General features: G+C 40.5%; 1 protein-coding gene and 1 long non-coding RNA gene across 5 annotated transcripts in view; one reads left to right on the forward strand and one right to left on the reverse strand.

Annotated features, from left to right (window-relative positions):
• Positions 1–5,419, reverse strand: part of UBE2V2 (ubiquitin conjugating enzyme E2 V2) — a 48,544-nt gene extending 43,125 nt beyond the window's left edge. The window contains exon 1 of one of the 3 annotated variants that reach the window (XM_026011068.2): positions 5,301–5,419. In XM_026011068.2, coding sequence (XP_025866853.1) covers positions 5,301–5,316 — 16 coding nt within the window. In that variant the 5' untranslated portion in view covers positions 5,317–5,419. Of the gene's footprint in view, positions 1–4,947; positions 5,048–5,300 lie in introns of those variants that run through there. The other 2 variants (XM_026011077.2, XM_072734771.1) reach the window with 2 other exon arrangements.
• Positions 5,420–5,470: 51 nt separating this feature from the next.
• On the forward strand, positions 5,471–8,354 carry LOC140595203 (uncharacterized). 2 transcript variants are annotated; one of them, XR_011996678.1, is made up of 3 exons: positions 5,471–5,990; positions 6,379–6,503; positions 7,664–8,354. It is a non-coding gene; the product is annotated as an uncharacterized lncRNA (long non-coding RNA). The 2 variants fall into 2 exon arrangements; XR_011996677.1 differs by lacking the exon at positions 6,379–6,503.
• The last annotated feature ends 14,630 nt before the right edge of the window (positions 8,355–22,984 follow it).

Below are 22,984 nucleotides of genomic sequence, written 5' to 3' on the forward strand. Positions count from 1 at the left end.
ATGACGAAAGTAATTTAAGAAAAATATGACAGTGTTCCAGATGAAGTGAAAAACTTCACAATAAAGAAAGTCTCAGATTATTTCCTAATACTGAAAGCAAAGAGGGTAAAATATTGGAAGTGATTCCAATTTAGGACTATGACAACTCACCAAAACACAGAATAGATGCTTGCTCCACATCATAAGTTATAGGATGAGAAGAAAAAGTATTGTTCAAACTACTCCCAAGAAGTTTACAAATAAAACACTCTAATTCTTAATGTATCATGTTTAAATTACAGTACTAAACAAATCTCACTTTTACAATTTTTTTCTTCTCTTATACACTGATAACCACAGGAAGAGTTTTTAATGTCTGAGCTATTATTTTCAAAGGTCACAGAGTAATAATTGTTCTTACTTAGTAATAAAATTGCTTTGGGGGCACCTGGGTGGCTCAGTTAGTTAGGGACCTGACTTTGGCTCAGGTCATGATCTGGGGGTCCTGGAATCAAGCCCCATGGGCTCTGTGCTTAGCAGGAAGTCTGCTTCTCCCTCTCCCTTCCCCCTGCTCATGCTTTCTCTCTCAAAAAAGATAAATAGAATCTTTAAAAAAAATTTGCTTTGAACAGTTTGTTTGGTCATTTTACCACTCTACAGTACTGTGCAAAGGGGTGACTGCCTGGACAGGACAGTAAGGTTGTTTTATTTAATACTGTCAAGATCAAGGGCCTATCAAGAGTATCCAGGTTCCTAACAGACACAGAAAAAAATCTATCAGGCCAGTTATTAAAGTCTCAAGGGGGAAATGTACTGGACTACAGCAATTTAGCTCTCCTATCGTTTAGTTCCCATGCAGATCTCATCTGTTACTACTCCCAAATTCTACCCATATATCTTCATCTTGAAGATGGGGAAAACAAAATCAAGTTGTCCAACCTTTTCATATAAGGAATGGGGAAAGCAAGGCTTAAGAGATTCAGTGGCATATGTCTACCTACCATGCCACAGTAATTTATGCAGGGCAGCAGAGGAATTAAAACACTGCTAATCTAGTTCTTGTTCCCATATACACAATGCTACCCACTTCTTAAAAAGGTAATTAGTAAGTTTTATTTTGGTTTCATTTTTCAACCATATGGCTAACACAGACCCACTATCAAAGAAAAAATACTCCCATTTTTTCCTGAGCCTCTCATTACTTAAAGATATTTTACAGTCATCTGCATTCAGAGCCTAGAACCGTAGTGTAACTTAAGTGATAAGAAATTTTAAAATGTTTATTACAATGTATCCCAAATGGGATTCTGAGATAGAAAACATATATTAGGTACTCTAATGTACAATCTTCTATATACTATCTTCACAACTTCTCTGTAAAACAAACTATTCTAAAATTTAAAACTTATTTGTTTTAAAAAAGTATTACACATACTTTTTTATAAGTACTTATACTTTTTTTTTTAAAGTAACTCTTTTTTTTTTAAATTTATTTATTTATTTATGATAGTCACACAGAGAGAGAGAGGCAGAGACATAGGCAGAGGGAGAAGCAGGCTCCATGCACCGGGAGCCTGACGTGGGATTCGATCCCAGGTCTCCAGGATCACGCCCTGGGCCAAAGGCAGGCGCCAAACCACTGCGCCACCCAGGGATCCCAAAGTACTTATACTTTTTTATAAGTATAAGACACATGTCTTTTATAAGTGCTAGGATCCTTTTTTAAAAAAATTTGAGAGAGAGAGAGAATGCGAGCGCATGAGCAGGGGGAGGGGCTGAGAGAAGGAAACTCCTTCCTGAGCAGGGAGCCCAATGTGAGGTTCAATCCCAAGGATCCCAAGGTCATGACCTGAGCCGAAGGCAGATGATTAATAAACTGAGCCACTCAGGCACCCTTAGCGCTAGGATCTAATTAAATTTTTGAATCAAAGGTACTAAATGTTCTATTCCTTAAAGTAGTGCTTCTTAAAAAAAAATAAATTAAAAAATAAAGTAGTGCTTCTTAAGCTATGTCCCATGAAATCCTCTTGACCCCCAGAGGTGACTCTGCCTCTTGGAAAAGGGGATCCTAGCTAGTGGGTCTCTACCCCAGCCCCAATTTCCATTCATAAGAAGCATCTAACAGTCTGAAACAAAGATATTGCTAGAAAGAATAGTGTGAAAGTCACTCTCCAGCCTAAAAGGAAGATTCGTGATCTGAGGACTATTCCAAACTCACAGTTCCTCATAACAGAACACTCAAATTCTAATCCTGAATCCATCACTATGTACAATCTTGTATTTCTTTAGGTCAGTTTTCTCATCCGCAAAATAAGAGGACCAAATGGTATGCCAAAGTATGTTTCAGCTTACAGTTCCCATTCTAATTTGAACTTTTTTTTTTTTTTAAAGATTTTATTTATTTATTCATGAGACACACAGGGAGAGGCAGAGACACAGGCAGAGGGAGAAGCAGGCTTCATGAGGGAGCCGGATGTGGGACTTGATCCCAGGACTCCAGGATCACGCTCTGAGCCAAAGGCAGATGCTCAACCGCTGAGCCACCCAGGCGTCCCATAATTTGAACTTCTTCTACCCAATTTCTCTTCTAGTAAAAGGAAGGGTAAAAGCATATGACTTAGATAATGCACATTAAAATATAATGCCTTAATAAAGACCAAAAAATAGCTGTCAAAAAAAAATGTATCTGTCAAGTGTCTGTACTTTTTGGCCTATCAAATAACTTTTACCCAAAATTATTTTGTCTATGTACATTTTTTAAATGACTCTTTTCAGTTTTTTGGGTTTTTTTTTTAGTAATCTCTACACCCAAAACGTGGTTGGCTCAAGCTCATGACCTTGAGATCAAGAGTCCCATGCTCCTTAGACTGAGCCAGCCAGGCACCCCAAAACACATAATTACATCCAGCTGTCTCATCTCATTTTAAATTTCCAGGTACATCGTATTTATTCCACAAATATACAGGTACTATTTCCCTTCCATACCACTAAGAAGCAAAGAATATAAAAATACAGCCAACAGAAAGTGCAATTTAAAAAGTCTAGGGAGGGACACCTGAGTGGCTCACCGGTTGAGCGTCTGCCTTTGGCTCAGGGCATAATCCCGGAGTACTGGGATCGAGTCCCACATCAGACTCCCTGCATGGAGCCTGCTTCTCTCTCTGCCTGGGTCTCTGCCTCTCTCTCTCTCTCTCATAAATAAAATATTTTTAAAAATCAAAATAAAATGTCCAAAGCTGCTTCTGCACTCATACCCACGTCAGTTCAACAATACTGTCAATAATGTAAGGCACATAAAATGAATAAATACTGAAATATACAAGGGCAAGTTTTTAGCAGTAGTTTCAAAATGAAATGCGGTGGTTTAAGAAAACTCAAATCCCTAAATTACATCATTATTAATTAAGCTAATGTTTCAAAGTTCATAAATCTCAAGAGTGAAAGGTAACAATTGTGATGCTGAAATATAAACCAGAAAATACAGGTATCCAATGTATAAGCAAATATGCCAATAATCAGCAACATCTTTATAATTTTTATTTGACTTTCTTAAAAAATAACTAAAAGTGGTTAACAAAAAGTATCTGCCATTAATACCTATTATTTGGTCTTTTCAAAATATTTCCACACTTTCTCATATGTATGTTAAGGGAAAACAGTGCAATTCACAAAATGAAAACCATCAAATGCACTATTACTAAATTTTCAAAAACCCACAGATACTAAGCACAACTCTTACAAAGATACGGTCCGTTCACAAGCACAGTGGACTTCAAATAGCAAGTAAAGTTGTAACAGTAAAATCTCACTTTTTATATAATCTTTGCTTTACTAGTTCTCTGACCTAAGTATATTTCCCAGCGCTAAAACTGTTAACGACTTCACCACTTATAATATCTGTAAATAATGAAGATGAGCCTTAAAACATAATTTTTCATTAAAATTTATGTTGAACGTAGTTTGACGTAGTATCTTAAAAGTTCCAATAACAGGGGCAGCCCCGGTGGCGCAGCGGTTCAGCGCCGCCTGCAGCCCGGGGCGTGATCCTGGAGACCCGGGATGGATCCCACGTCGGGCTCCCGCGTGGAGCCTGCTTCTCCCTCTGCCTGTGTCTCTGCCTCTCTCTCTGTCTCTGTGTGTGACTATCATAAATAAATAAAAATTAAAAAAATAAAAAATAAAAAATGTATGTTTTTTAAAAATAAATAAATAAAATCTTTTAAAAAGAAAGTAAAAGTTCCAATAACATACACTGCAACCTTCCATTTCTCAGCACACAGACATTCAGAAATTCGTTTTATTATGCAATGATGGCATTTGGTATCAAATCACTGTTCCATATAACCTGGTTTCAATAATGATTAGGAAAAATGAAAGATCACACGTATGTTCATGTAATAAAACTTAACATTTTCATTTTAACATTTTTTAAAACGGTCGAGCTTGGAAAATCTCAGCATTAATAATGAACTTCAAAAAAAAATGATTAGGGTGTCATTCTGTAGGTTGGTAAATTGAACACCAATAAAAATCAATCTATTAAAAAAAAATGATCAACTTCAAAAAATCTGTGCTCAAAAAAACCAACAAACAAACAAAAAGGAACCCTCTGTGCTCAGAGGAAAACAGACAGTGTGGCCAGCACGAGAGGAGCTGACGACCCTACCACCTAAACCCACCTCTTCAATCAGCTTTCCCTGCTCTGGGTCTTTATTTTACTTGCACTGCAGTTTGGCATTTGTCTTTCCTAAGATCTTATTTAAAGTCGTTTAAACGGATGAAGCGGCAGTACGTCTGCAGCCAGGTGAGATGGTCTCGTCTCCGCGCTCCCATAGAGCCAGAGAGCGCCGGCCCCCTCCTCGGTCCTGCCCGCCACCATGCAGGCCGGTCCCGGGGGACGCCAGCCCCTCTCCGCCCAGGACTCCCCCGGCCCCGAACCCCCGGGGACGCGAGGCCGCCGCCGCCCACCTCGGGCCGCCCACCTCGGGCCTCCTCCGCGCCCTCCCACGTCTTCCGCTCGGCCCCCGGGTCCGCACCCGCAGACCCGCGAGCGCGCCCGCGCCGGAGCCACCCCGCCCCCAGCCGCGAGCGCGCGGCCGACGCGCAGGCACGACCCCCCGCCCCCGACGACCGCCCCGGGCCCTCGCCGGCGCCCGGCCCGCCGGACTCTCCCCGCGCCCGGGCTCCGCTCCCCGGGAAGCGCGGCGTCCGGCGAGGCACAGCCCGGGTCCCCCCCCACAGTCAGCGCCCGGCCGCCAGCCCCGGCGGAGGGGCAAAGCCGGGGGGCAGCGGGACGGCAGCAGCCCGGCCCGGGAACCGACCTGTGGAGACCGCCATCTTCTCCTGCAGCCCGACGCGCCGCACGCACGCACAGCGACGTCAGCGCACTTCCGGGAGCGCGCAGCCCCGCCCCTCGGCGCGCGGCCTCCCGGCGCGCGTCAGCACGGCCCGCCCCGCGGCCCCCGGCCCGACTCCCGTCCCCCGCCCCCGCGGTCGGCGCCCGGGAAGAGCCAGAGAAGTTCGCCGGCCCCGGCTGAGTGAGTCACCGCAGGGTCCTGCGGAAATACACAGGGGACATTTTGTTGAAGGCCTGTGCGGCGCGGGGGGGGGGGGGGGGATTTTTTTTTTTTTCTTAATTAAAAAAAAAGGCTCGTGCGGCGGCTGCGGTGCCCGGTGTGGCCGGCGGGAGTGTTGGGAGCTTGTGCCCGGGGCTGGGCCGCGAGGGCGCTCGGGGCGCGGGGCCTGAGCCTGCCCCAGCGTCCACCCCGCTAAGGACTTGCTTCGTGTCGATCATTGGGGCATGTTGATAAATGGAATCAAGAGAAGCGTCTCACTGGGAGTCACAGCAGAACGGGGCGCCGGCAGCTCCGCGTCCAGAAGTGGTTCAGAGCGCGTCAGGGAATCTGAGGCACCGCCTGAGGGAAGCGGATCTGCTGCGCTCACGGCTCGCCTCTGAGGCACGCGCGACGGTGAGGCCGAGGCCTGCGGGGTCCGAGCAGAGGCCGCGCTCGGTGAGTACTTAGGGAGCGCGGGTTCGAACCGCGAGCGTCACCGCGGGACTGAGGGTCCCGAAACCATCCCCTAGACGTCACCCGTGAGGTCTGGTACTTTCATCCCCAGCGGACAACGGAGACAGCCAGGCCCGGGAGAAGGTGAGTCACGTTCCTGGGAGCGTCACTCTGCGAGCGGTTGCAGCGGAGCCGGGAGTCGGGCGAGATCCTGACCCCCGAGCCGATGCTGCTCTGGCTCCTGGTTGCCCTCGTACTGCTGGTGCTGAGAGTCCGTGCGGACACCGCTGCGGTAGCGCTCAGGGGCCTCAGGCGTTCGCTTTTAGTGGTTCTTAGTTCTTTCCATCCCACACACTGATTTTTTTTTTTAAGATTTTATTTATTTATTCAGGATAGACATAGAGAGAGGCGGAGACACAGGCAGAGGGAGGAGCAGGCTCCATGCAGGGGGCCCGACGTGGGGCTCGATCCCGGGGCTCCAGGATCACGCCCTGGGCCGAAGGTGACGCTGAACCGGTGAGCCACCCGGGGATCCCCAATCCCCACACTTATTTACCGCATCTCTTTTATGTGTCTGAAGCTTTGGAAGAAGAAAGGCTCCATTCTTGGGACGCCAGGTGCCTCAGTGCATGATCCCTGGGGGGGGGGATTGAGTCCCCCTTCCGCCTCCCTGCAGGGAGCCTGCTTCTCCCTCTGCCCCTCTTTCTCTCTCTCTCTCTGTGTCTGTGTCTCTCATGAGTAAATAAATAAATCTTTAAAAAAAATAATCTAAGGGAGGCAGGAAAGGCCAAGGTGAGCGTGGATATAGGTCCTCCCATCACCTTCCACCACAGCTTACTTGGCTCATCAGTGTGCAATGAAGAAATGTTGGATTTTGAACCAGAAAGATCTAAGTCCAGCTACTTGGTCAACTTGTGACCTTAAAAAAGGCATTTAATCTCTTCAATCTACAATTTCCCAGCAGTGAAATAGGGGTAATCTTAGGATTTATACATTAAATATAGTGTCTGGCACATCAAATGTGTACAGTAAATGCTTGCCATTATTATGATAATTATACCAGAAGAGAAAAGTATTCTTTTTACTAGTAGGCAAATAATTTTTATAGGCATTTTGTATTCCTCAGGCTCTGCCTGGGAAGAAACTCAAAACCAAATCTCTGCTACCTCTCTAGTAAATGTTTATGGTAATAATGTATGTTCTGACATCAACCTTCAAATCACTTCGTTTTTTAATTTCTCCCTCATCATACTTTACACTTATTTGGCTCATTAGGGTGATATTTAATATATCTCTGTAAGTTACCACAAAGTAACTTTTCATTTTTTTAGAAAGGACTGTATTAATAAGTGATAAATCAGCTATTTATAAGTTTTCATTTCTATGTAACCACTGGATAACTGGTATATGTCATTTCCTAATCCCTTCTTAAGAAAAAATGCCCTATCCTGTGCTCTAGTGGAAGAGACCATAAGCTGTTGAACAAAAGTGGTCCAGCTGCAATAGTGAAACCAATTCCTGCCAGCCACAGTTAATAACATAATTCAAGCGCATCCATTCTATAGACTGACTAGCAGCCTGTGTGAAGGTCTGCCACAACAAACACCTTTCTCAAACGTGAATCAATCAGTTTCTCTCTCTCTCTCTCTCTCTCTCTCTCTCCCTTATCTGTCCAGAAAAATACAGATGGAAGCAAAAAGACAAGAATGACACACAAGAAGATGCGTAGACACAAAAAAGTCACAGAATCCCTTCAATGGCAATTTGAAGACCTTAAGGTAACCAGGTCCTTAGATCCATGTTGGCTCCTTCTAGTTGCCAAAATAACTTTTCCTCTTCTTCCAAGTAGAAGTGCAACTCCCATGAAGTTTCTGCCTCCCTCTTTTTCACTAGTGTTTGTGGTGGGCAGGCTAAGGCACCCCATGATCCCACCTTCTGGTGTTCATGTCCTAGGATGATCACCTCCCCTGAGTGTGGATAGGACTGGTGGCTTGTCTCTTTTTCTTTTCCAGCTTTATTGAGGTATTATTGACAAATTAAAAATGTGTATATTTAACATATACAATGTGATGTTTTGATATATTTATACATTGTGAAATGATTCACAAGCTATATAACTCAATTACCAATTTTTTATGTGTGATGAGAATACTTAAGGTTCACTTTCTTAGGGTGCCTGGGTGGCTCAGTCTGTTAAGTGTCTGCCTTCAGCTCACATCATGATCCCAGAGTCCTGGGATCCAGTCCTGCATCTGGCTCCCTGCTTGGTGGGGAGTCTGCTTCTTCCCCTTCCTTTGCCCCTCCTCCTGTTCATGCTCTTTCTTTCTCTCTCTCTCTCAAATAAATAAATAAAATCTTTTTTAAAAATTTGCTCTTTTAATGTGGTCTATATATACAATGCAATATTATTCAGTCATTAGAAACGACGAATACCCACCATTTGCTTTGACGTGGATAGAACCGGGGGGGTATTATGCTGAATAAAGTAAATCAATCAGAAAAGGACAAACATTATATGGTATCATTCATATGGGGAATATAAAAAATAGAGAAAGGGATTATAGGGGAAAAGAGAAAATGAGTGGGAAATATCAGAGAGGGTGACAAAACATGAGAGACCTCTAAATCTGGGTAACGAACAAGGGGTAGTGGAAGGGGAGGTGGGTGGGGGGATGGCATGACTGGGTGACAGGCACTGAGGGGGCACTTGACAGGATGAGCACTGGGTTGCTATACTATATGTTGGCAAATTGAACTCCAATAAAAAAATATACAAAAAATTTTGCTCTTTTAGCAAATTTCAAGTATGTAATATATTATTATTAACTATAGTCTCCATGCTCTAAATTAGATCTCCAGATTTATCCTATTACTAGATCCTATTAGATTTCTTATTTATCCTATTACTGAAAGTTTATAACTTAATGAATATCTCCCCCATTTCCCTTACATCCCAGCCCCCTGGCAATCACCATTTACTCTCTGTTACTTTTTTTTTTTCTTGTAAGATTCCACATATAATTGAGACCATACAAAATGTTTTTCTGTCTAGTTTATTTCACTTAACATAATGTCCTCCAGGTTCATCAATAGCATTCACAAATAGGATTTCCTTCTTTTTAAAAAAAGGATAAATATTCCATTGTAGGTATGCACATCTCATTTCCTTTATTTGTCACAAAACACTTAGATTGGGGCAGCCCCGGTGGCACAGCGGTTTGGCGCCGCCTGCAGTCTGGGGTGTGATCCTGGAGACCTGGGATCGAGTCCCGCCTTGGGCTCCCTGCATGGAGCCTGCTTCTCCCTCTGCCTCTCTCTCTGTCTCTATGAATAAATAAATAAAATCTTAAAAAAAAAACCAAAAACTTAGATTGTTTACATGTATTGGCTACTGGGAATAATGCTTCAGTGAACATGTGGAAGTGCAGCTATCTCTTCAAGATGGTGACTTTATTTCCTTCGGATATGTACCCAGAAGTGGGATTGCTGGATCATATGGTAGTTTTATTATTAATTTTTTGAGCAACCTCCATATTATTTTCCATAGTGTCTGTATTGGAACTTTGTCTTTAATCATTAGAGAATATGGTGAACTGATGGAATGTCACCTGTACAATTAAGATACCTACTATTGTAAAGATCATCTTACAAGGAAGCTTTTTCCTTTGCTGGTTTTTAAGAGATAAAGCTGCCATGTTGCAGGCTTCACTTTGGAAACTGCCCTGTGTCAAAAAACAGAGCAGCCTCTGGCTTACAGCCATCAATAAACCGAGGCCCTCAGTCTGATGGTATGCAAGAAACTGAATGCTGCTAACACCTGAGCCTGAAAGCAGCTCCCTCCCCAATCAAGCCCTAAAAGGAGACCACAGACCTGAACTGACAGATTAAAGCCCTGCAGAGGATCCAGTTGAGCCATGCCCCAGACTCCTGACTCACAGATGTTGTTGGAAAAATAAATGTGTGTGGGGGCTCCTTGGTGGCTCAGTTGGTGAAGTATCTGCTTTTGGCTCCAGTCAAGATCCTGGGACTCTCTGCTCAGTCCCTCTGTGCTCCCCCACCCCATGCTTTCTCACTTTCTTTCAAATTAATTACTTAACTAATTAATTAATTTAAAAAATAAATATGTGTTCTTTAAGCTACCAAGTTGGTGATAATTGGTTATACAGCAATAAAAACTAATATCGTATCCTTATATAAAGTCACTATGACTTGGCAAATAAGGGAGTCTTTTTTTTTTTTTTTGTCAACGAAACCTGACATAATAACCTAAGTAGAATTTCTTATCACCTTGGGGGAAAAAAACCCTAGTATCATCAAATTATTAAACACACTCTCCCCAAGCTTTTCCTCAGTTCCTACTGGCCTCAACATTATATTGCATACCTAGATTGCAACAGCCTGTCAGCTGAACTATCTGAAATATCCTAATGTTTCTTAAACATTGCCTCTATTCTTTCCTTTCTAATTGAGAAAACCTACACTTCTTCCCTTTTGCCTACCACTGGGTTTGCAATGAGTTTCATATTTATTGTCAATACCAATCAATTCATAATGGGTACCTGAAGAGCTATTTGGAGAATTCTAAGGTTATGTTCATGCTCAGCAGAAAAAGAAGTGCTGTCGTCAAACATCAAAGTCTGCTGTAGGGAATTACAGCAAACACTGTCCACTTAACAACCTGGCCAAGGATATGAGGCCCAAATGCCACTGCCTGGCCTTCACAACCTTCCAGAATCCAGCCTCCACTGACCTCTCCTGTATTATTTCTCGTCACTCTCCAATGGATATCTCACACTTTACTAGAGCTTATCTCTCACGTATACCACTGCTATTGCTATTGCTATTTACCACTTTCATGCTTGTATCTCTTCCTTAGATTTCCCCTCTCCTTTACCTTTAAATTTCCTGTCTTTCCTTCAGGCCAAATTCAAATTCTACTTTCCTGAATCCTTTCCTGATTAATTGTTCTTATCTGTTCCTTAAACTGCTCTACCTCTTTTAGTCTGTACCAAGGAGGTAGTACAGGAAAATGCACACATGTTCTATCTGCAACATAAAAATTAGATCCATTTGAAACCAGTTAAACTTGTCATCCAGGAAGTTGTGAGGTCTCAAAAACCAATGCACTCACGGATTTTATCACAAATGGGAAGCTCAGTACCTGTGATTGAAATACTCTTATGCAAAAAAAAAAAAGAAAAAAAAATATGCACTATACACTCACAAAACCTCATTATTCATTCTGGAATATTTCTGTTTTCTCATAATTTTAATTCTGCCTTCTCTGTTGCCCTTTTGTAGCTGGGTTTTTTTTCTCTTTTGGGGGACAAATTTCAATCATTTAAAGTCTTTGCTTCGAAGCTTACCTTTCTCCAGTATTGTTGTCTTTTCCCTGATTAAAAGCCTTCCAATATTGAAATGCTGTTTAATAATAGAATCTGGTGGTTAATTCCCAGTGCTCACCCTACCTGACCTGCACACAGATGGTGGTATAATTGACCATTATGTTATCTGAGGACCAATTTTTTTCATTTGGCTTCAAACTCACCACACTTTTCTGGTATTTTAAGGGTATTTGGGGTTCATTTTAATCAGATATGGTAAGACACATAGATAAATTACTGTCATGAAGAAAGAAATTTGTTATTGTCAAAGTTACCTAGAAAAAGTAGGCAAGGGCATCCCTGTTGTGTTCTTGACCTTAGTGGAAAAGTTCTCAGTTTTTCCCCATTTTTGGTCAAGAAATGGGGAAGACATGAACAGACATTTCTCCGAAAAAAAAACATACAAATGGCCTGAAAAGATGTTCAGCATCACTCACATCAGGGATATACAAAACCACAAAACCTCACACCAGTTAGAATGGCTAAAATTAACAACTCCGGAAACAACAGATATTGGAGAGGATGTGGAGAAAGGGAAACCCTCTTATACTGTTGTTGGGAATGCAAACTGGTGCAGCCACTTTGGAAAATAGTATGGGGGTTCCTCAAAAAGTTAAAAAATGGAAGACCCAGCAATTGCACCACTAGGTGTTTATCCCAAAGATACAAACATTGTGATTAAAAGGAGCACATGCACCTCAATGTGTATAGGAGCAATGTCCACAATAGCCAAACTATGGAAAGGGACCAGATATCCATTGACAGATGAATGGGTAAAGATATGAATGGATAAAGAAGATGTATATACATATATACATTCTATATATATGTATGTATCCCCCATATCTTCTTTATGTATATATATATACATTTTATATATAGTACTCAGCCTTCAAAAAGAATGAAATCTTGCCATTTGTAACAACCTGGATGGAATTAGAGAATACTATGCTAAACAAAATAAGTAAGTCAGAGAAAGACAAATACCATATGAATTTCACTCATATGTGGAATTTAAGAAACAGAAATATAGGGGAAGGGAAGGAAAAATAAGATAAAAACAGAGAGGGAGGCCAACCATAAGAGACTCTTAATTATAGGAAACAAACTGAAGATTGCTAGAGGGGAAGTGCAGGGAGGGGGTAACTGGGTGATGGGCATTAAGGAGGGTACTTGAAGTAATGACCACTGGGTGTTGTATGCAAATGATGAAACACTGAATTCTACCCTAAAACTAATAATACAGTATATGTTAACTAAATTGAATTTTTTTTTTTTTTTACTAAATTGAATTTAAATAAAAAATTAAAAAACAAAAAGTAGGGATCCCTGGGTGGTTCAGTGGTTTAGTGGCTGCCTTTGGCCCAGGGCGTGATCCTGGAGTCCTGGGATCAAATCCCACATCAGGCTCCCTGCATGGAGCCTGCTTCTCCCTCTGCCTGTGTCTCTGCCTCTCTCTCTGTGTCTCTCATGAATAAATAAATAAAATCTTTTTTAAAAATGTGGTGCATCCCATTGATTGATGTGTGGATGTTGAACCACCCCTGCAACCCAGGAATAAATTTTACTTGGTCATGGTGAATAAACTTTTTAATGTACTGCGGGATCCCATTGGCTAGTATCTTGGTGAGAATTCTGGCATCTATGTTCATCAGAGATATTGGTCTATAATTTTCCTTTTAGGTGGGATTTTTGGTTTGGAGATCAAGGTAATGCTGGCCTCATGGAAAAGTTTGGAGGATTTCCTTCCATTTATATTTTTCTGAAAAGGCTTCAGAAAAATTGATATTAATTCTTCTTTAAATATTTGGTAGAGGGGTGCCTGGGTGGCTCCACGGTTGAGCGCCTGCCTTTGGCTCAGGGTGTGATTCTGGGGTCCTGGGATCAAGTCCCACATCCGGCCTCCTGCAGGGAGTCTGTTTCTTCCTCTGCTTGTGCTTCTGCCTCTCTCTGTGTGCCTCTCATTAATAAATAAAATCTTTAAAAAAATAAATATTTGGTAGAATTCCCCTGGGAAGCCATCTGGTTCTGGACTCCTGTTTGTTGGGAAATTTTTGATTACTGCTTCAATTTCCTTGCTGGTGATGGGTTTGTTCAGGTTTTCTATTTCTTTCTGTTTCAGAATTGGTTGTTTATATGTTACCAGGAATGCATGCATTTCTTCCAGATTACCTAATTTGTTGGCATAAAGCTGCTCATAATATGTTCTTATAAATGTTTATATTTCTTCAGTGTGGGTTGTGATCTCTCCTCTTTTATCTGCGATTTTACTTACTTGCATCCTTTTTTTAAATGTTATTTATTCATTCATGAGAGACACACACAGAAAGAGAGAGAGGCAGAGACACAGGCAGAGGGAGAAGCAGACTCCATGCAGGGAGCCTGACAGGGGACTCGGGATCACGCCCTAGGCTGAAGGCAGAGCTAAACCGCCCAGTCACTGGGGCTGCCCTCCTTTCTCTTTTCTTTTAGATAAGTCTCACTAAGGGTTTATCAATCTTATTGATTCTTTCAAAGTACCAACTCCTAGTTTCAGGGATCTTTTTTTATCATTCTTTTGATTTCTATTTCATTGATTCCTGCTCTAATCGTTATTTCTCTCCTCTTGCTGGGTTTAGGTTTTATTTGCTTTTTTTTTTTTCCAGCTACTTTAGGTGTAAGGTTAGGTTGTGTTTTTGAGACTTTTCTAGTTTCTTGAGAAAGCCCTGTATTGCTATATACTTCCCTCTTAGGACTGCCTTTGCTGCATCCTACAAGTTCTGAACTATTGTGTTTTCATTTTCATAGTATACCTAAGAATAAACCTAACCAAAGTGGTAAAGGATCTGTACTCAGAAAACTACAGAACACTTATGAAAGAAATTGAGGAAGACACAAAGAAATGGAAAAACATTCCAGCTCATGGATTGGAGAACAAATATTGTTTAAATGTCTATGCTACCCAGAGCAATCTACACATTCAATGCAATCTCTATCAAAATACCATCAACATTTTTCATTGACCTGGAATAAATAATCCTAAAATTTGTATGGAATCAGAAAAGGCCCCAAATAGCCAGAGGAATGTTGGAAAACAAAACCAAAGCTGAAGGCATCAAAATTCCAGACTTCAACCTATATTACAGAGCTGTGATAATCAAGACGATGTGGTACTGGCATAAAAACAGACACATAGATCAGTGGAAAAGAATAAAGAACCCAGCAATGAACCCTCAACTACTTTACTACTTTTCCACAAAGCAGTAAAGAATATCCAATGGAAAAAGGACAGTCTCTTCAACAAATGGTGTTGGGAAATTGGACAGCCACAGCCACATGCAAAAGAATGAAACTGGACCACTTTCTTACACCATACACAAAGATAAACTCAAAATGGATGAAAGACCTAAATGTGAGACAGGAAACCATCACAATCCTAGAGGAGACCACAAGCAGCAACTTCTGTGACCTCAGCCACAGTAGCTTCTTGCTAGACATATCTCCAAAGACAAGGGAAACACAGATAAGAATGCACTACTGGGACTTCATCAAGATAAAAAGCTTTTGCACAGCAAAGGAAGCAGTTGACAAAACCAAAAGACATCCTACAGAATGGGAGAAGATATTTGCAAATGTCTTATCAGATAAAGGTCTAGTATCTAAGATCTATAAATAACTTTTCAAACTCAACACCCCAAAAATAAATAACCCAGTCAAGAAAGGGGGTGAAGACATGAACAGACATTTCTCCAAAGAAGACATACAAATGGCCAACAGATACATAACAAAGATGCTCAACATCACTCAGCATCAGGGATATACAAATAAAAACCACAATGAGTTACCACCTCATATAGGTCAGAATGGCTAAAATTAACAGTCAGGAAACAACAGATGTTGGTAATGATGCAGAGAAAGGGGAACCCTCTTACACTGTTGGTGGGAATGTAAACTGGTGCAGCCTCTCTGGAAAACAGTATGGAGGGTCCTGAAAAAGTTGAAAAGAGAGCTACTATATGATCCAGCAATGCACTATTGGGTATTTATCCAAAGGATACAAATACAGTGATTTGAAGGAGAGCATGCACCCCAATAGCAGCAATGTCCACAATAGCCCAGCTATGGAAAGAGCCCAGATACCAATCAACAGATGAATGGGTAAAGATGTGGAATACAATGGAACATTACTCAGCCTTCAATAAAGATGAGATCTTACCATCTGCAATGACATAGATGAAACTGGAGGATTATTGTGCTAAGTGAAATGGGTCAATCAGAGAAAAGCAATTATCAAATTGTTTCACTCATATGTGGAATTTAAGAAACAAAACAGAGTATCAGGGGAAGAGAGGGCAAAATAAAACAAGACAAAATCAGAGAGGGAGACAGTCCATAAGAAACTCAAATATGGGAAATAAACTGAGGGTTGCTGGAGGGGTGAGGGGTGGTGGTATGGGGTAACTGGGTGATGGGCATTTAGGAGGGCATATGATATAATGAGCACTGGTTATGTGCAATTGATGAATAACTGAACTCTACATCTGAAACTAATGATATACTACATGTTAGTTATTGAATTAAATAAAATAAGACAAAAAATAAATTCAAAATTAATTAAAGGCATAAGTTCAACACCTGAAACCATAAAAATCCTAGAAGAGAGCACAGGTAGTCACTTCTTTGAAATCAGTCATAGCAAATTTTTCTTGATATGTTTCCTAAGAATAGAGAAACAAAACCCAAAACAAACTATTGGGACTACATCAAATAAAAAGCTCTGCACAGCAAAGGAAACAGTCAACAAAACAAAATGATAACCTACTGAAGATATTTGCAAGTGATATATCCAATAAATGTTAGTATCCAAAATATGTAAGGAACTGATACAACTCAGCACCCCAAAAAACAAATAATCCAATTAATAAATGGGCAGAAAACATGAACAGACATTTCTCCAAAGAAGATAAACAGATGAAAGATGTCCATCACTAATTATCAAGGAAACACAAACTAAAACCACAATGAGGTATCACACCTCAGGGCGTGTTCCTAGTGTCCTGGGATCGAGTCCTGCATCAGGTTCCCTGCATGGAGCCTGCTTCAATCTCTGCCGGTGTCTCTGCCTCTCTCTCTCTATGTCTCTCATGAATAAATAAATAAATAATCTTCAAAGAAAATTTCAATAAAATATATACAAAAGAAAATGAGAATGAAAACTAAACTCAAAAGAAGGAAGTAATAGAAGAAATGAGAGGTGAAAATGATAAGACATAAGAAAAAGAAATAGCAAATGGCAGAAGTAAATTCTTCCTCATCAAGAATTACTTTAGGTGGGTGCCTGGCTGACTCAGTCAATAAAGCATGTGACTCTTGGTTTCAGGGTTGTGAGTTTCACCCCATTTTGGGCATAGAGATTACTTAAAAATATAATCTTTTAAATAAATAGATACATACATACACAAATAAGTTGAAAGCAAAAGGATAGAAAAAGATATTCCATGCAAATAGTAACCAAAAGAACTGGGATAGCTACACTAGCTAAACCAGAAAAAAATTTTTTTAAAGATTTATTATTTATTTGAGACAGAGAGAGAATATTAAAGGGAGGGGCAGAGGGGGAGAGAGAAAATCTCCAGCAGATTCCTTGCTGAGCGAGGAGCCCAATGTGGGGCTTGATCCCATGATCCTGAGATCAGTGACCTGAGCAGAAATCAGGAGTCACACACTTAGCTAATTGAGCAACCCAGGTGCCCCAGACTAAATTGATTTTAAGTCAAAAGTTGTTATAAGAGACAACAGATATAATATACGATTAAAAAGGTAAATTCAGGGATCCCTGGGTGGCGCAGCGGTTTGGCGCCTGCCTTTGGCCCAGGGCGTGATCCTGGAGACCCGGGATCGAATCCCACATCGGGCTCCCGGTGCATGGAGCCTGCTTCTCCCTCTGCCTGTGTCTCTGCCTCTCTCTCTCTCTGTGTGTGTGACTATCATAAATAAATAAAAATTAAAAAAAAAAGTAAATTCACCAAGAAGAATAACAATTACAAACATATATGCATTGTCTTAGTTTCTTCAGGCTACTATAACAGTATAACACAGACTGGATGGCTTATGAATTAGAGAAATTTATTTCTCAGAGTTCTGAAGCTGGAGAGTCCAAGATCAGTGTGTTGGCAATTTGGTGTGTGGTGAAGATTTGCTTCCTGGTTCACACATGACTATCTCGTTCCTGTGTCCTCATATGACAGAAGGGTCAAGGGAACTATTCGGGTCATTTTTTATAAGGGCCCTAATCCTATTAATGAGGACTTTGCCTTCATGACCTAATCCAGTCCCAAATGTCCCAGTTCCTAATACATTTCACATTGGGGATTAGGTTTCAACATGCGAGTTTTGGCGGAACACAAACATTGTCTCTAGCATTTACCAAACACCAAGCTCACAAATACATGAACCAAAAACTGACATAACTGAAGAGTGGGGCACCTGGGTGAGTCAGTTGATTAAGCATACGACTCTCTAGCTCTTGGTCTCAGCTCAAGTCATGATCTCAGAGCTGTGAGATTGAGCCCTGTGTTGGGCTCTGCACTCAGCACAGAGTCTGCATGAGATTCTTTCTCCTTCTCCCTTATCCTTCTGCTTCTCCTGCTTGTACTCTCTCTCTCTCTCTCTCTCAAATAAATAGTAAATCTTAAAAAAAAAAAAAAGAAAGAAAGAAAGACCTGAAGAGAGAAAAAACTGTCAAAAGACATAGACAAAAAAAGAGAGAATCTTAAAAGCAGAAATACAGGCATACCTCAGAAATATTGCAAGCTTGATTCCAGATCACCACAATAAAGCAAGTCAAATAGTTTTTTGTTTGTTTGCTGGTGCATATAAAAGTTATGCTTACATTATACTATAGTCCATGAAGTGTGCAATAGCATTATGTAAAAAAAAAAAAAAAACTCTCTGTAGCATGTGATGCTGTTTGATAGCATTTCACCCACAGCAGAACTTTCAAAATTGGAGGCAATCCTCTCAAACCAGTCTGCTGCTATGTAATATTCTAAATCCTTTGTTGTTATTTCAACCATCTTCACCATAAGTATATTCCATCTCAAGAAACCACTTTTTTTTTTTTTTAAGATTTTATTTATTTATTCATGAGAGACACAGAGAGAGGGAGGCAGAGACACAGGCAGAGGGAGAAACAGGCTCCATGGAGGAAGCCCAGCACAGGACCCTATCCGGGGTCTCCAGTATCACACCCTGGGCTGAAGGCGGCGCTAAACTGCTGAGCCACCCCGGCTGCCTAAGAAACCACTTTCTTTGCTCATTCATCCATGAGAAGCAACTCTTCATCTGTTCAAGTTTTATCATGGTATTGTAGCAATTTGGTCACACCTTCAGTCTTCACTTCTGATTCTAGTTCTCTTGTTCTTTCCACAACATCTGCAATTACTTCCATCACTGAAGTCTTGAACCCATCAAGGTCATCCTTAGGGTTGGAATCAACTTCTAAATTCCTGTTCATGTTGATATTTTGATCTTTTCCCATGAATCATGAATGTTCTTATTAGCATCTAGAATGGTGAATCCTTTCCAGGTTTTTAATTTATTTGCCTAGATTCACCAGAGGAATCACTCTCTATGGCATCTATACCATTATTATTTCTTAAACAATAAAACTTAACAATAAAATCAGGATGCCTGACTGGCTCTAGTCAGTGGCTCTTGATCTTAGAGTCATGAGTTCAAACCCCCCATTGGGTGTAAAGCTCATTAAAAAAAAAAAAAAAGACTTGGAAGTCAAAATTACTCTCTGGTCCATTAGCTACAGAATGGATAATGTGTTAGCAGGCATGAAAACAAGCATTCATGGTACCTCTCCATCAGAGCTCTTGGATGGCCAGCTGCATTATCACTGACCAGTAATATTTTGAAAGGAATCTGTTTCTAAGCAGTAGTTCTCAAAAGTGGGCTTAAAATATCCAGTAAACCAGGTTGTAAACAGATGTGCTATCATCCAGACTGTATTGTTCCATTTAGAGAGCAAGGTGGAGTAGATTTAGCATAATTCTGAAGGCCCTAGGATTTTCTGAATGGAGATGTGTTGACTTCAGCTTTAAGTTACCAGCTGTCTTATCTGGTAACAAAAGAGTCAGCCTGTCCTTCAAAGCTTTGAAGCCAGACATTGGCTTTTCCTCTCCAAATAAGAAAGTCCCATATGGCATTTTTTTCCAATAGAAGGCTGTTTCACCTGCATTGGAAATCTTTTAGTATAGCCACCTTCATTAATTACCTTATCTAGGTCTTCTGGATAACTTGCTGCAGCTTCTACATCAGCACTTGATGCTTCACCTTGCACTTTAATATGGAGACAATTCTTTCCTTAAATTTCATGAACCTTCTGCTAGCTTTATACCTTTCTTCAGTAGCTTCTTAATCTCTTTCAGCCTTCATAGAATTGAAGAGAATTAGGGTCTTCCTATGGATTAGACTTTGTCCTAAGGGAATGTTGTGGCTGATTTGGTTTTCAGTCTAGACCATTATAATTTTCTCCATATCAGCAATAAGTATGTTTCATTTTCTTATCATTTGTGTATTCACTGGAGTGTCATTTGATTTTCTTTCAGAACTTTTCCTTTGCATTTACAACTTGGCTAACTGGTGCAAGAAGTTTAGATTTTGGCATATCTTAACTTTTGACATGCCTTTCTCATTAAGCTTAATAATTTCTTTCATATATATATGTGTGTGTGTGTGTATATATATATATATAGAGAGAGAGAGACAGAGAGAGAGAGAGTGTGCACTTGTGAGTGGGGGAAGGAGGGACAGAGGGAGAGGGAGAAAGAGAATTTTAAGCAGGCTGCAAACCAGTGTGGCGCCCAGTCTAGGGCTTCATCTCATGACCCTGAGATTGTGACCTGAACAGAAATCAAGAGTTGGTTACTTAACTGAGTTACTCAGGCACACCAATCTTTTCTACTTTTTTTTTTAAGGCTTTATTTATTTATTCATGAGAGACAGAGAGAGAGGCAGAGACACAGGCAGAGGGAGCAGCAGGCTCTACTCAGGGAACCTGATGCAGGACTCAATCCCAGGACTCCAGGATCATCCCTGGGCCAAAGGCAGGCACTAAACCAGAGCCACCCAGGGATCCCCTCATTTCTACTTTTAATTTAAAATGAGAGATTGGGACGCCTGAGTGGCTCAGTGGTTGAGCGCCTGCCTTAGGCTCAGAGCATGATCCTGGGGTCCTAGGATCGAGTCCCGCATCAGGCTCCCTTCATGGAGCCTGCTTCTCCCTCTGCCTGTGTCTCTGCCTCTCTCTGTGTCTCTCATGAATAAATAAATAAATAATAAAATCTTTTAAAAAATAAAAAAAATAAAAAAAATAAAATGAGAGATGTGTGACTTTCTTTCATTTGAACACTTACAGGTAACTGTGGGGTTGTTAACTGGTTTAATTGCACTATTTTTGTGCCTCAGGGAATAGGGAGTCCTGAGGAGAAGGAAAGAGATAGGGGAAGAGCCACTTGGTAGAGCAGTGAGCACAACATTTATTGATTAAGTTCACGATCTTATATGGGAACAGTTCATGGTGCCCCAAAATAATTACAATAGTTACATCAAAGATCACAGCATTTGGCTGGCTCAGTCAGTAGAGCATGTGACTCTTGATCTTGTGGTCATGAGTTTGAGCCCCATGTTGGGTGTATAGATCACTTAAATTTTGTTTTGTTTTGTTTTTTGTTGTTTTTTTTTAATATTTATTTATTTATTCATTTATTTATTTATTTATTTATTTATTTATTTATTTATTTATTCAGAGAGAGCAAGAGAGAGGCAGAGACACAGGCAGAGGGAGAAGCAGGCTCCATGTAGGGAGCCCGATGTGGGACTTGATCCCTGGTCTCCAGGATCACACCCCGGGCTGCAGGCGGTGCTAAACCGCTGTGCCACTGGGGCTGCCCAGATTACTTAAATTTTGAAAAAAGATCACAAATCACTATGACAAATACAGTGAAAATGAAAAAGTTTAAAATATTGCAAGAATTACTAGAATGTGACACAGAGTCGTGAAGTGAGCAAATGTCATTGGAAAAATAACACTGATAGACTTGCTCAACACAGGCTGATGCAAAACTTCAATTTGTAAAAACATATCTGCAAAGTGAAGCACAGTAAAGCAAGGTATGCCTATAGATGGGTCACAATAATAGTTGAAGTCTTCAGTCTTCCACTCTTATAGTGAAAGCAGATCAGTAAGGGAATAGATGGCTTGAACAATATGAATCAGATCTAACAGTACATTCCACTCAACAACAATATGATATATATTTTTTTGCAAGTTCACATGGAATAATCTCCAGGATAGACCATTTGTTAGATCCCAAAATAATTCTTAAATTAGTTCTAACAGACTGGAATTATACAAGCCATTTTTTCTGATTGCAATGAAATGAAACTTTGAAATCATTAACAGAATGAAGGAAAAACCGGAAAATTCACAAATATGTAGAAAGTAAACAACACATTCTTAAATGACCAATTTGTTAAAAGGGAAATCACAAGAAAAATTAGAAAACTCCCTTTGTGAGATAAATGAAAACAAAAACATAACAGATAAAAACTTATGGAATGCAGTGAAAGCAGTGTAGAGTTGTAAACTTATTGTTGTATACACGTAGATTAAAAAGGAGAAAGAACTCAAATTAATAACCTAACTTTACAGCTTAATGAATGAGAAAAAAAGCAAACTAAACTCAAAATGTTCAGAAGCAAAACAAACCAATCAATAAAGGTTAGAATAGGGCAGCCCCCCCTGGCCCAGCGGTTTAGCACCTGCTTTGGCCCAGGGCGCGATCCTGGAGACCTGGGATTGAGTCCCACGTCGGGCTCCCTGCATGGAGCCTGCTTCTCCCTCTGCCTGTGTCTCTGCCTCTCTCTCTCTCTCTGAATAAATAAATAATTTTTTTTAAAAAAAGATTCGAATAGAAAAACAATAAAATAGAGAATAAAAAACTGTTAAGATCAATGAAATCAAAAGTTGATTCTTGGAGGATGAACAAAATTGACAAATTTTTAGCTAGATTGACTATGAGAAAGGAAGAAGACTCAAATTACTAAAATGAGAAATGAAAATGGGGACGTTACTAATGATTTCACAGAAATAAAAAGGATTATAAGAGAATGTTATGAACAATGGTACACTAACAAATTAGATAACTTAGAGGAAATGGACAAATTCGTAGAAAGACACAATCTACTGAAACTGAACCATGAAGAAATTTAAAAATTACTCTTCCTATAACCAGGAAGGAGATTGCATTAGTAATGAAAAGTCTCCCAGGAAAGGCTGTAGACCAGATAGCTTCACTGGTAAATTCTACCAAACATTTAAAGAAGAATTAGTACCAATCCTTTTCTCACTCTTCCCAAAGATTGAAGAGAAGGGAATACTTCCTAATTCTTTCTTTGAAGTCAGCATTACCCTGATACCAAATCCACACAAACACACTACACAAAGGGAAAACTATAGGCCAATATTCTTTATGAATATTGATGCAAAAATTCTGAACAAAATAGAAGCAAACTGAAACCAGCAGCATATTAAAGGGATTATACAGGGATGCCTGGGTAGCT

The sequence above is a fragment of the Vulpes vulpes genome, chromosome 13 (genome assembly GCF_048418805.1).
Source record: "Vulpes vulpes isolate BD-2025 chromosome 13, VulVul3, whole genome shotgun sequence".
Classification (NCBI taxonomy): domain Eukaryota; kingdom Metazoa; phylum Chordata; class Mammalia; order Carnivora; family Canidae; genus Vulpes; species Vulpes vulpes.